At 39.3% G+C, this 12,255-nt stretch overlaps 1 protein-coding gene and 1 long non-coding RNA gene across 5 annotated transcripts; one reads left to right on the top strand and one right to left on the bottom strand.

The window, feature by feature from the left end:
* Positions 1 to 930: 930 nt before the first annotated feature.
* Positions 931 to 4,569, bottom strand: LOC135610763 (uncharacterized). 2 transcript variants are annotated; one of them, XR_010486304.1, is made up of 3 exons: positions 4,289 to 4,488; positions 1,337 to 1,880; positions 931 to 1,081 (listed from the first exon to the last, which is right to left on the bottom strand). It is a non-coding gene; the product is annotated as an uncharacterized LOC135610763 (long non-coding RNA). The 2 variants fall into 2 exon arrangements; XR_010486303.1 differs by lacking the exon at positions 931 to 1,081 and having other exon boundaries at positions 1,135 to 1,880; positions 4,289 to 4,569.
* A 498-nt stretch (positions 4,570 to 5,067) lies between these two features.
* Positions 5,068 to 11,910, top strand: LOC135610762 (uncharacterized). Of its 3 annotated transcripts, XM_065105670.1 has the most exons (3): positions 5,068 to 5,236; positions 8,525 to 9,558; positions 9,652 to 11,910. In XM_065105670.1, the coding sequence occupies exons 2-3, from the start codon at positions 8,646 to 8,648 to the stop codon at positions 11,604 to 11,606; spliced, it is 2,868 nt and encodes a 955-aa protein (XP_064961742.1). In that variant the 5' UTR covers positions 5,068 to 5,236; positions 8,525 to 8,645; the 3' UTR covers positions 11,607 to 11,910. The 3 variants fall into 3 exon arrangements, with proteins under 3 accessions (XP_064961742.1, XP_064961741.1, XP_064961739.1); XM_065105669.1 differs by having other exon boundaries at positions 5,069 to 5,236; positions 8,645 to 11,910; XM_065105667.1 differs by having other exon boundaries at positions 5,069 to 5,236; positions 8,525 to 11,910.
* Positions 11,911 to 12,255: the final 345 nt, after the last annotated feature.

The following is a 12,255-nucleotide window of genomic DNA, read 5'->3' as shown; positions in this document are numbered from 1 at the left end:
ACGTCATGTTCTTACCTTTCTATCACAGAGAGGATCGCAGGTGCCGTCTCCCATATGTTTGGGCGTAAGAGATACCTGGGCAACATGAGCACGGCAGCTCCTCGGCGTTCTCTCTCCACAGTCCGCTTTGCGTGCAGCTCTGATACTGTACGAGGATTTGCGAGGGTTGATGATGACGTGAGTTACTACTACTCATGCTTTGACCGATGATTACAATTGGAAGCGCCCGTTATCAATGTCGGTAAGATGTACTTTTGTTCGGAGAAACTTCGTCTGGTCTAAGGTGACATTTGGTTTATATGGAAAACCAAGAAACAAAAGAGTTCTACCGCTGCCCCCCCTATTTGACTTCTTATGCTTCATGTTCCCTTAACAACTCTGATTTGATTCATGACATCTTGCAATGATTATTTCATTTAATATAATTATTATTATTTTATTAATCGGAACTTGACGAATGAAGCTCAATCAACATTTATAATATAGCACATGACATGTACCGCAATAACAAACATATCTAAAGTTATATTTTCTAGTTAAACCAATTATCAAAAGCATAACGTCATGTAAAATGCCCTTCTCATATATATATATATATATATATATATATATATATATATATATATATATATATATATATATATATATATATATATTGAGATTTATTAAATGAACACTTGTGAGCTTTTGACGTCTACAATGTGTACAAATATGATCTTAGGAGGGAAGAAGGGGCTTTATTGGATAAATTCCGACTTCTAACTTGAATTAAAAGTATTTCCTGACTTTAGGAAAATTTCTCTCGTCCGAGTTCTAATTACTTCACGAACTTTTCTATTCCGGATGCAATTCAGCTGGAGTCAGTTTCACTGAATCAAATTGATGAGAAATTGGATCATATCAATTGGCTTTCATTATAGATAGCTCTACTAAAAAGGGAACAGCTTGGGATTTTAATCAGTTCTTGCAGAGATAAACAAGGCATTTTAGTGCTCGCTTCTCCATCTATTTTACGGGAACAACGTGGAAGATGTCTCTTCCCGTCATCTCGGGTCGCGTTGACAAACGTTTGACGAGTGACCTGTGACGTGAGAGAGTAGAAAAGAAGTGGCGGACAAATAAGACTGAAACATCTGCGAGAACATAAATAAATAGACACCCTATGTCTTAGGTACTTTGTTTAAGTTTCATGCACCTCAGTGTTACAGTAAGGAGGTCTTAAGTCATGGATTCGTATCTAATCGTGGGGAGTATGTTCCCCGAGCCTGAGACGGTGGTCAAGGCACGCGTCTCCCAAGTCTCTGAACTCTTAGTTCAGAGAGAGAAAAAGACTTGCCTTTTATCTCACAGATGTCCTGATGCCACATTCGGTTAAATGGGACTCACGGGAAGCTTCCTTTCCGAGAATACATAATCCTTTGCCCATTCGACCGGAGAAACTTCTTTGCCAAAGGTATGATCATAGATAGACCTTGCATCATGCATCTGAGGCTGTTCATTCACGCTTCTGTGCTGGTACTGGAGCCTCCTCAACTAGCACTGCAGTTTCATGAGTACCAGGATTCATCTGCAAATCTTCACTGCATGTATAATTGGGTTCTTCATCGATGGCTGAAGATGATAACAGCAAACCAACAGCTACAGCTTTGCCAAGCATTAACTGGTAAAACTAAGTCAAAATGCCACTCTTTGAGTTTCTGTTGCTCTGAGGTTGGTGCCGACTCTGGGAGCTGCTTTGCACGACCTACGGGCTAGAACATGTTCTCTTCCGTGGGCATCCTGGTGACCTTAATGTTCCGTGGATGATCAAGGAGTTTCTGCCACTCTGGTGTTGGTGCCAACTCTGGGAGCTGCTGTGCACTGCCTTAAGGCTCTCCAAACTGAAAATAAAGAGAGAAGATAAATTGCATAATCAAAGTATTCTCCGGTGACATGTAAAAAATAAAAAAAGATGTGAGACAATAAGTTAACTAAGCATGACACAATCACAGTTTAGTCAATGAAGAGATGGCACGTTTTAGTTCATAATTTTAGATTGCTTGGATGGTTCTTGAGAACCTTTATGCTTCTCTCAGAAATGGGAGAGATAGATGTTGAGGCAAACAGATAATCCATATATTTTGTTTTTCTTATTTACCTAAAATTTCTCTGCTCCTCTAATTTTACTAAATTAAACACGAGAAAAATATGGCATTTCCTATTTACCAAAAAGTGGAAGAGAAAATAAGATTCTCGTGTTTTATCTTCCCTTCTCTATCTTGTCTTCATAGGAAAAGTGTTTAAAGAAAAAAATTATTATCGGCATCAAGTTCTGCTAAACTACTAAAACATACATGCTGTCACTTTTGTTGGTCATCATTAGACAAGAAAATGCCAAATGACATGTCATTAGGCAAAAGTATGTTACTGTAGCACCATGCTCGTGTAGTCTACAAACCAAGAAATAAGAGTAGACTACGAAATATTGGTGCTGAACTGCATTAACTAATATACATAAATTCGAGAATAACTAACACATTTACTAAATAAAACAAGAGGAAAGATGGCATTTCCTTCATTCTCTCCTTGTGTCCAAGAGAAAATAAGATACCCATGTCTTCTCTTCCTTCCTTTCTCTTCTGTTCTGCTCTCTCCATAAATTATTATCCAGACAGAATCCAAAAATGAGAGAAAAATGATCAACTAGCAAAGTCATTGCTCACACACCATTTCAAGTTTAAGTTGCAAGTAACAAATATTTTAAGCACTTCACATAAACATCTAACCGACAATTTCTTTAACACATTAGCCCACTTAACTGGCATAATTTCCTAGGTAAAATCTCAGGCAAAGAATATGATTGCCATATTTTTAAAGCAAGTGCAACAATTTGACCAAATGTAAAGTGCAGAGAACATTCCACACACCACATCTGAAATTGCAAAAGTGAATACTATAGACGAGGTTTTCATAAAAAATGTTTAAACAAAACATTTTATTATATACATCAAGTTCCACTAAAATGTATAAATACATGCTGTCACTTTTGTTAGTCATCATTAGACAATAAAATGCCGAATGACATGTCAACAGACAAAAGCATATTACTTTAGCACCATGCTCGTGTCGTCTACAAACCAAGAAATAAGAGTAGACTACGAAATATTGGTGCTGAACTGCATTAACAAATACCTGATAATACATAAATTGGAGAATAACTTGCACATAGTATGCTAAAAGATAAGGTAACGGATACAGATCTGACAAACAAAAAAAAGTGACAGATGTCTAGGAAAGCACCAAAAGAGGGAGCAAAATGCTCAACCAGTAAAGTTCTCAATGCTACCACAACTATGGACTACTACTTGCAAGTGACAACTTATATGAAGTTCTTGACACAAGCATCCCCCCATTCAACCAAACAGGAGTGTGTGCATCTCTATTGTGGGGAAAAAGGTCAGAAAAGAACTAACACTCAGTGTCTCTAATTATAGTTCAGCCACCTGAGAAATAACCTACTTCGAATCACCCACCTGTGGATTAAAAAATGGCACTTGACCCACTTATTGGCCCTATGGCCCATAGTTGTTCACCCAGGGGTTATATCCACATATTTAAGGAAGATACAATAAGTTATCAATCCCTAAAACAGTAGCAGCACACAAATGATGGAAGATGGCTCCAGATTACTTCTATAAGAAGCTCAATTTTATCTAATATGGAAGTTGGTGTGTTCTAGTACTTAAAACACTGCCGCACATGCCTTCCAGATGTTGACAGATGGATAATGACAAGCCTAGAGTGGACAGGCGCAATCATTTTTTAACAACATGATGGCAATGTAAATTTGCAACAAGAGGCGTGACAAGTGTATTTCTTTTCCTCTACATAAAAATCGACAGGCTCACGGCTGCTATCATTAAGAGATGCCGTGTCTTCAACAGGAAGCAGCTTTCTGCAACAAGTAATGAGGCACAACCAAAAACCTAATTTGTAGACCTCCATTATCAGGGATCACGCGATGATCCATAATTCCTCTAACTTCTTGTACACCTCTAACATTCCTCTTAACTTCTGGCAAATTAACTCTTCATAAAAAGAACAATTTTCGCAAAAAAAAAAAAGCAGCATCGGCTCTTCAAAACATATTGGTTGGGATTGGGTAGCTTTATACCAAAAGAGAACTTCTTTTGCAGTTCTTTTGGATACGACAAAAGAGTTTGAAATAGATCAATGGATGTCAGGGAACAGAACACCATAAATAGTATCCTTAGAAGGCTAGGGTTAAGGATGAAGAGTCGTCACCGACATGTAAGTCGTCGAATAGATTCATCTGCATCTCCTGCGCGCCCTGGAGGATCCACTCCACCGCCGGATGCTTCCGGTCGTACTTCTCCTCCGCCCTCCATCGCCGACAAAAATGTGTATCATCCTCTCACTATGTTCCGCGGGCGCGGCGCAGCTTCGATCGCCAGAGAACGATTTAAATAGAGTTAGGGTTGGGCTGGATGTGCGGCGTCGCGTCCACATAACTACACGAGTGTTTTCGCCACGCGTTCAGATATAGTGGCTCAACTAGCACGGACGACATTTCTGGTCTCGTAGCGGATCACAAAGCTCCCGTGGGAAGGAACTATCCTTGGCTAACGGGTTCGGCTTCCTCCCCACCTTCGATCCCACGCGCTTCATGCTGGAAATCCTCGTTTGAGGCCCCCACCAATGGTGGGCCCCTCCACTATCTGAGGCCGAACAGCCGACCCACGATGTCAGTTGATTGCCTGTAAATAGAATTTGTGAATGGTGGGTCCTTTGATGGGCTCTAAACTCGGCCCAAAGAGCCCAATTTTGAGTACTAATGTCTTTTGAGTCGGCTTTTTTATTCACACCCGAAACACACCCACCAAACGATATACCCATCTGTCTCTCTCGAGTCGGAATATTCCAATCGCGTCGCACCGGCTCCGACCGATTCCTCCTTCGCTGCCGGCACGTGCTTCCCCTCACTCGCACGTGGTGGGAATAAATCAATTATTATTATTATCACGATCATTTATGGGAACGAAATATAACTTCAGTACGATGGAATATGATGAGCAAGCAATAGAGACGAGGTGGGGAGAGCGCTTTGGTTCGACGAAGAAGAGAGGGAAGAAGGGGGTGGAGCGTGAGGGACGGTGGAAGGCGTGATCGATACGAGAAGGGGGACGGTCTCATCATCCTCGGAATCCGGAATCTAGGGTTTCGTCCTTCCCAGGCGGTAATCCCCAAGCCCTTCGCTTCTCTCGAATTATACTGTGATCTCTTCTCCTCTTGGTCCTCCGCTGCATTGCCTTCTCCCTGTTTCCGACCGCCTGTTTCCTCTCGTTTTCTCGTGATGGTTCGATTTGGCTGTTTGATTTTGGTTCGTGATTCTTCGAGGATAAATTATGAGCTAGGGTTTTGGTTTACTGCCTCGGTGGATTAGATCTTTAATCTTTCGTTTTCTACCGAATTATGTGTGCGATCTTTCTTTTCTTGTAGATTGCTGATCTTTTGTTGCCTCTCGATTTACGGCCGATCGGATCATTACTCATCTTCCGGTCTCATCTTCGGATTATTGTTGCGGTTGTAGTCAATAGCTTTACCGACCATTAGGATTTAGCTTCGATTTTTTGGGTTTGTGTAGATGCGTTTTTGGTGTTCATTGGTGGTAACAATATTATGAGCGAACTTGTTAATCCCTCATCTTTTCTGTTTGTTTGAGTTTTCATTTGTGTTTGAAATGTTCCTCTTCCTTTCTTTAAACCATTACTTGGGTTGATAGTTCGGTTTAGACGACCAGCTTACTGGCTAGATGTTTTTATATTGGGTTATAGGAAATTTGCTATAAAGAATTGCCGCACTTGCTGCTACATTCTCTCTTTAAATGTAATTTCATCAGCAATTCTTGAGACTTCTCTGTTTTGATTGAGGAAGCCACTTATTTGTACGCGGTCTTGAATTATTTGGTGGCGTTATCACTAAAACATATATGGGATTGTTTTTGGAGCTGTCGTTGGTGCTTGTGACTTGTGTCTTGAACTAGCGCGTCGTATTATTTATAATATATGAATAGGATTTGGCTAACTGCAAACCCCTCCAATTGGAAATGTTCTTTTTGTTGCCCGCAAGTTTTCCATGATCAGTTAAGATTAGTATAGCCTGATTATCTATTCCCAGGAAGCTTCAGGAGCTTGTTAGGCTGAACCTTACGATTAAATGATCTTTGAAGTTTGAGTCTAGTCTTGTATGGAAGGATACATGTCCAGAGTTTTGTTCCTTTTTTGGCTGAGGATGTCCTCTTTTCCTATATGTATTTTTGTTGATAGCTCTTGTATTTTTAGAAATGTTTAACATGACTTCAGTTCTATACGGAATTGGAAAAATAAGCCTACTGGCCCTTTCTCTTTTGTTCACTCATTGAACAATCATGATATTCAGCTTCATTCTACTAGTCTGAAAGCAGACTCCATCAAAGTTTATGGGGAAGTGAAAGTTAGTTACCGCAGGGCAATATGGATCATGAAGTATCTAGTATTTTTGCTAGTTTAAAACAAAATGCATAAATTGTTCTTTTATTTAAACTTTTTTCTGTATTTTCTAGTATATAACTTTGAGAACTTTTTTGATCTCAATGATACCATCTTTTTACTGACTACTAACTAGATTTTATCATTGTTTAAAAAAAGTGGAATCAGTTCAGAACACATGATACTGTGACTTGTTAGTTGATTATATATTGTTTTGCAGGGTTATGTTAATTGTAATCTGTTATGCACAGACAGATTGGATCATATTCTGAGACAGAGACGTAACATTATATAAACTACTTGATATTGGGTGACACAATTAAAATGGCCATCCTTAGCTGGGACCTTTTTTCTGTATTTTCTAGTATATAACTTTGAGAACTTTTTTGATCTCGATAATACCATCTTTTTACTGACTACTATCTAGATTTTATCAGTGTTTAAAAAAAGTGGAATCAGTTCAGAACACATGACACTGTGACTTGTTAGTTGATTATATATTGTTTTGCAGGGTTATGTTAATTGTAATCTGTTATGCACAGACAGATTGGATCATATTCTGAGACAGAGACGTAACATTATATAAACTACTTGATATTGGGTGGCACAATTAAAATGGCCATCCTTGGCTGGGACCTTTTTTCTGTATTTTCTAGTATATAACTTTGAGAACTTTTTTGATCTCGATGATACCATCTTTTTACTGACTACTAACTAGATTTTATCAGTGTTTAAAAAAAGTGGAATCAGTTCAGAACACATGATACTGTGACTTGTTAGTTGATTATATATTGTTTTGCAGGGTTATGTTAATTGTAATCTGTTATGCACAGACAGATTGGATCATATTCTGAGACAGAGACGTAACATTATATAAACTACTTGATATTGGGTGGCACAATTAAAATGGCCATCCTTGGCTGGGACCTTTTTTCTGTATTTTCTAGTATATAACTTTGAGAACTTTTTTGATCTCGATGATACCATCTTTTTACTGACTACTAACTAGATTTTATCAGTGTTTAAAAAAAGTGGAATCAGTTCAGAACACATGATACTGTGACTTGTTAGTTGATTATATATTGTTTTGCAGGGTTATGTTAATTGTAATCTGTTATGCACAGACAGATTGGATCATATTCTGAGACAGAGACGTAACATTATATAAACTACTTGATATTGGGTGGCACAATTAAAATGGCCATCCTTGGCTGGGACCTTTTTAGATCCTGGGTTCTAGATACCAGATACAAAGCTGTTCCAGATGACTCAGTCTTGGACCAATCTTAGCACAAGTTTTTGTAACATAGTTTCCATTGATATATGGTGAAATTAGAGTATAATTTTTCTATGATCATCTAACTGTATCATCGAGTTCTACATCTGAAGTTGGAACTTAGTAAGCTATAGTTGTTATAAGGAACCAGGACTTTGATTTCCACTGTCAATGTTGTGGCAGTCCTTTGGGCATATATATCAGTATATATCTGTCGGTACAACACTGTTGAAAATCAGCTGGTTCCAATGATCTGACTCGAAATAGGGTGTTTTAGGACTGAAGTGAGACTCCAGTCTGGATTGGTCACCCCATTCAGGATCGATTTATTTTGGAGATTAATGACAGGCATGAGTGACATACATTTGGTGGATAATATTAAGAAGTGACTTTATTGTTGGTGCAGTTTAGGCCTAATCAAGATTGGTAACCACTAGCAAATTGATCTGTTTTTTTGGAGATCAATGAGAGGCATGAGTAATCAAACTGATGGATGACTTTAGGATGTGGCTTTACTGTTGGTGCAGTTATTGCTTTCTTTCTTTATGTTTGTTTGACTTGAGAGTCATGGGCATTGGTTTGGATTTGAATCAGATGTTATACCATTTGTCACCTCTGACATCATATACTACATTTTTTCTTTGAAAAAACACTTCAAAAAATTTTTAATCATTATATTTCGCTGATTAATCTTCTGATTAAACTATGCTGTATATTGCAGAAAAGTGTAATGTCACATGCTCATGCTCATCCTAATTATGGTTAGATGATTCAAGTAGCAGCATGCTGCAATGAGTTGATTATTGAAGCTTTTATATGCTTGTTTTCTCTTGTGAGCCAGAATGACACTTGAAGATTTCTTTACTCTAACTGAGATGAGAGATGGGCTCTCGAGTCTTGCGAGGGTCGAAGAGCTGCTTTCCATGATTCAAAAGTTGAATGATTGTACTACAAGTAACTTGGGTGATGCAGTTAGACAATGGTCTACAGTTGCAGGTGTTTTAGCAGCCACTGACCATAAGGAATGTCTTAATCAATTTCTCGAGTTAAATGGACTTTCGTTTCTTAATCGATGGCTTCAAGAAGCACTAAACCTCAGTGTGGATGTCAATGGCATTGTTGTGGAAGAACTGATCTGTTCGTTACTGACATCATTTGAGAGGCTTCCTATTGATCATAAAAGGAAAAGTACCTCTGGGATTGGAATTACTATTGAACTCCTTCTTGATCACAAAAGTATTCCAATTAAAGAGAAGGCTAGAATTCTGTATGCTAAATGGGAGCTCGTAAGGAACAATGATATGAGTTGTCATGATCAAGATCAATGCAGGGCCAGTGAAAGTAATCATCCCCGAACTTGTGAGGATGTGAAGACAAATGAAAATTGTTCGAACTTAGTTAATTCAGTTGTTGATGTTCCTCCATGCTTGGACATTTCTCCTCTCAATTCTACTGAAAATGAGAGGCTAACAACACCAAATCAAGTTCTTTCCATGTCATCGAATCCCATCAATTCAAATGCAGAGGTAGCAGGTGTGAACTCATCAGGGTCATCCATCATCTCAAATTCCTGTCCAGAAAATTTGTCTATTACAGTAGAGTCTTCTGTTTCTGTTGCTGTTGCTGTAGGAAACCCCTCTGCTAACACTTGTTCACAGTCTGATCAGAAGGGAGATACAGATGATCAACATGATGTAGCAGTGTTGAAAGATGTCCCTGAGGTTGTGAAAGGGATGGAGTTGGATATGAGGGAAGGTAAGTCATGCAAATCCAACCAGAGAGAAACTTACAGTAATTCTTCTTCTCTTGCTTTCTCTGCTTCTTTGACACCATTGATGGCTGCTACAGAGCCTATGATTGCATGCAAGATGGATTCTGACAATGATGCTTCTTTTGCATCAAAAACAATGGAACATCAGCCGAAGGCTGGGGATTTTGACCATGGGAGGGAAAAGAGTTTGATAACAGCCAAGGACTCCAACCCAGCTGCAAATCTAACTAGTGGTTTTCAAGATCTTTCTTGCACCGCAAGCATTATCAGCAATATAGGTGATCCTCAGTTACCTTGTCAGAGGGAGGAAGCCTTGACTGGCATCGTTAAAGACATTGATCATGTTACCAAATTTAAGAGCCGTAAAGGTCATTTTGAAACCTCCACTGATTTCTTTAAAGTTGTTGGAATTAAGGCTAACAAAGAGATCAGTCAAAAGTCAGAGTTGGGACTTGAATGCTTGGATGATGCGTTAGAGGTTGCAAGGCAAGTTGCTATAGCAGTGGAAAGAGAGGTGGTTGATTATAGAGAGCCTTTTTGTAGCTCTCCTGAGTTCAATTCTGGAGAAACAACTGGTTCTCATAGCCCTGAATCTGAAGAAGAAAAACACGATCGAGCAGTGACTGAGGAAGTTGATGCTGATAGTTCATCAGCTGGAAAAGATCATTCTGGTACCTCATCTCCTGAAAAAGAGTCAGAGATCACACAGAACATGAGTTCTGATCCAGAAATTTCTGAACAAGATATAGAATCAACCAAGCGACAAGAATTAGTTGATAAGTCCATTATGATTAGATGTACCTTTGATTTGAACGCTGATATTTGCAGTGACAAACCTGAGTGCTCGATAAGGCCCATTCAGAAAATTCCTATCAATGTGACCGCTCCTATTGCTGTTGTTGCTTCTTCAAAAGGAGCACCAGGGTTGTCAGTTACTCCTCTCCATTTTGGAGGTGAAGTGGGATGGAAGGGCTCCGCTGCTACCAGTGCTTTTCGAGCAGCATCTCCTCGAAGAACACTAGAGGATGAAAGGATTTCTTCTGGATCAAAGCAGAAATCCAATTTCCTACAAATCGATTTGAATGTGACTGAAATGGTTGATGAGGTGGCTGATATACCTGCATCTAGGAGACAGGTGCCTGCGTCATCTAGTCTTCCGTCTGGAGATTCATGTGTGGAGGTCATTTCCAGAACAGAGAAGAAGCTGAATTTGGATCTTAATCGCCTCAGTGATGAGGATGCCTCCATGAATCCCTTCTCATCTTGGAAGCTACATTTTCAACATGGAGAGCATAGCTTATCGTCAGCTTCTTCTTCGTCTTATAGACAACCATCCCTTAGAGACTTTGATCTGAATGACAACCCATCACTCCCCGACATTGGTGGTTCTCACAACTTTGATAAATCATCTACTAAAGCCTCTGAATATTGTGTAGGGCCAACACCTTATGATCCGGTCATTAAAATCATGGGATCAAAAATTGCTGCTGAAAGGAAGGATAATGGCAACCAAGTGCAGCATTCATTTCTACCGAATGGACTGAACATTGAGCCTACTATGGTTGCTAGACCACTAGTGCCCTGTACAAACATGCCAAACCTTGCATATGGATATGCTGGACTTCCAAGTGCACCTACCATGACAGTTCCTGCAGCATATTATTCCCCTGGGAGCTTTTCTTACATGGTAGACCCAAGAGGCGCTACACACTTACCACATATTACTGGTGCAGGAGGACTCGGTGGACCATCTGCGAGGCCACCATTTCTTTTGGGTGCCACCAGTGTGCCCTCAAATATGGCTGGTTTTGGTTCTTCACGAGCTGGTTTTGACTTAAATGGTGGGATGACATCAAAGGAAGGTGGCCGGTTTGAACAATTCTTTCTGCAAGGTCATAGAGGTCGAACAGAAGATCAAACAAAGACTAGTGCACAACCTTCTAGTTCGGGCATCGCATTGAAGCGGAAAGAGCCCGACTCTGGGTGGGAGCCTTCTCTGTATGGTTTCAAGCATACGATGTCCCGACAGTAGTTTTCTTAAAATTTATCGGGGATTCTTGATTACAAGGGATGTCTTGGGTTATAGATAGATAGTTGCTTAACCTATTGGCCCTTGAAGATGGTTGGCCGAATTGTGGCATTGGTAGGTGGATAAATGAATAAGGTTATAGATAGTGGTAATGGTTGTTAATCGCCAATGTGTTTGTAGGTTTAGTTGTTTTCACTTGCATCCATTATTATTTATCAGTGTATTCCACCGGGTGGAAGCTCGGCGCATGTACATCTGACAAAGACTCTGACATAGGGAACGAGTCGTGGTTTTTTTACACAGTTCATTTATTTTGGCTGAATTATTTGGATTGATTTATCATCTTATCTTCATCACTGTTTTCTTTCATGTGCTCAATATTTCTGAGTCCGTATGCCTAATATCTTGGTTCAATGTCGGCTTCGCATCGTTTTCATGCATGTTCTTTGGATGCCGTTCTTGTCAAATTTTGGAGGAATAAGCGTTGTCATGTTTTCATACATATATTTTATTGATCTAATCAAAATGTATTCTTTACGATTAAAATTATTTATTATGTTATCACGAATTTAACTGTAATTATCAAAGTTATAGAGTATTCTTTCGTTATTCGTTCGAGGATTCACCGAGTTACAATCTTGTTTTGTTCTCA

This window comes from Musa acuminata, chromosome BXJ2-4, assembly GCF_036884655.1.
Source record: "Musa acuminata AAA Group cultivar baxijiao chromosome BXJ2-4, Cavendish_Baxijiao_AAA, whole genome shotgun sequence".
Taxonomy (NCBI): Eukaryota; Viridiplantae; Streptophyta; class Magnoliopsida; order Zingiberales; family Musaceae; genus Musa; species Musa acuminata.
This window is presented reverse-complemented; position numbering and strand designations above follow the sequence as displayed.

Excerpts from the sequence above, each read along its gene's own strand:
- LOC135610762 (XM_065105669.1), top strand. The coding sequence starts at position 8,646 with ATGACACTTGAAGATTTCTTTACTCTAACTGAGATGAGAGATGGGCTC.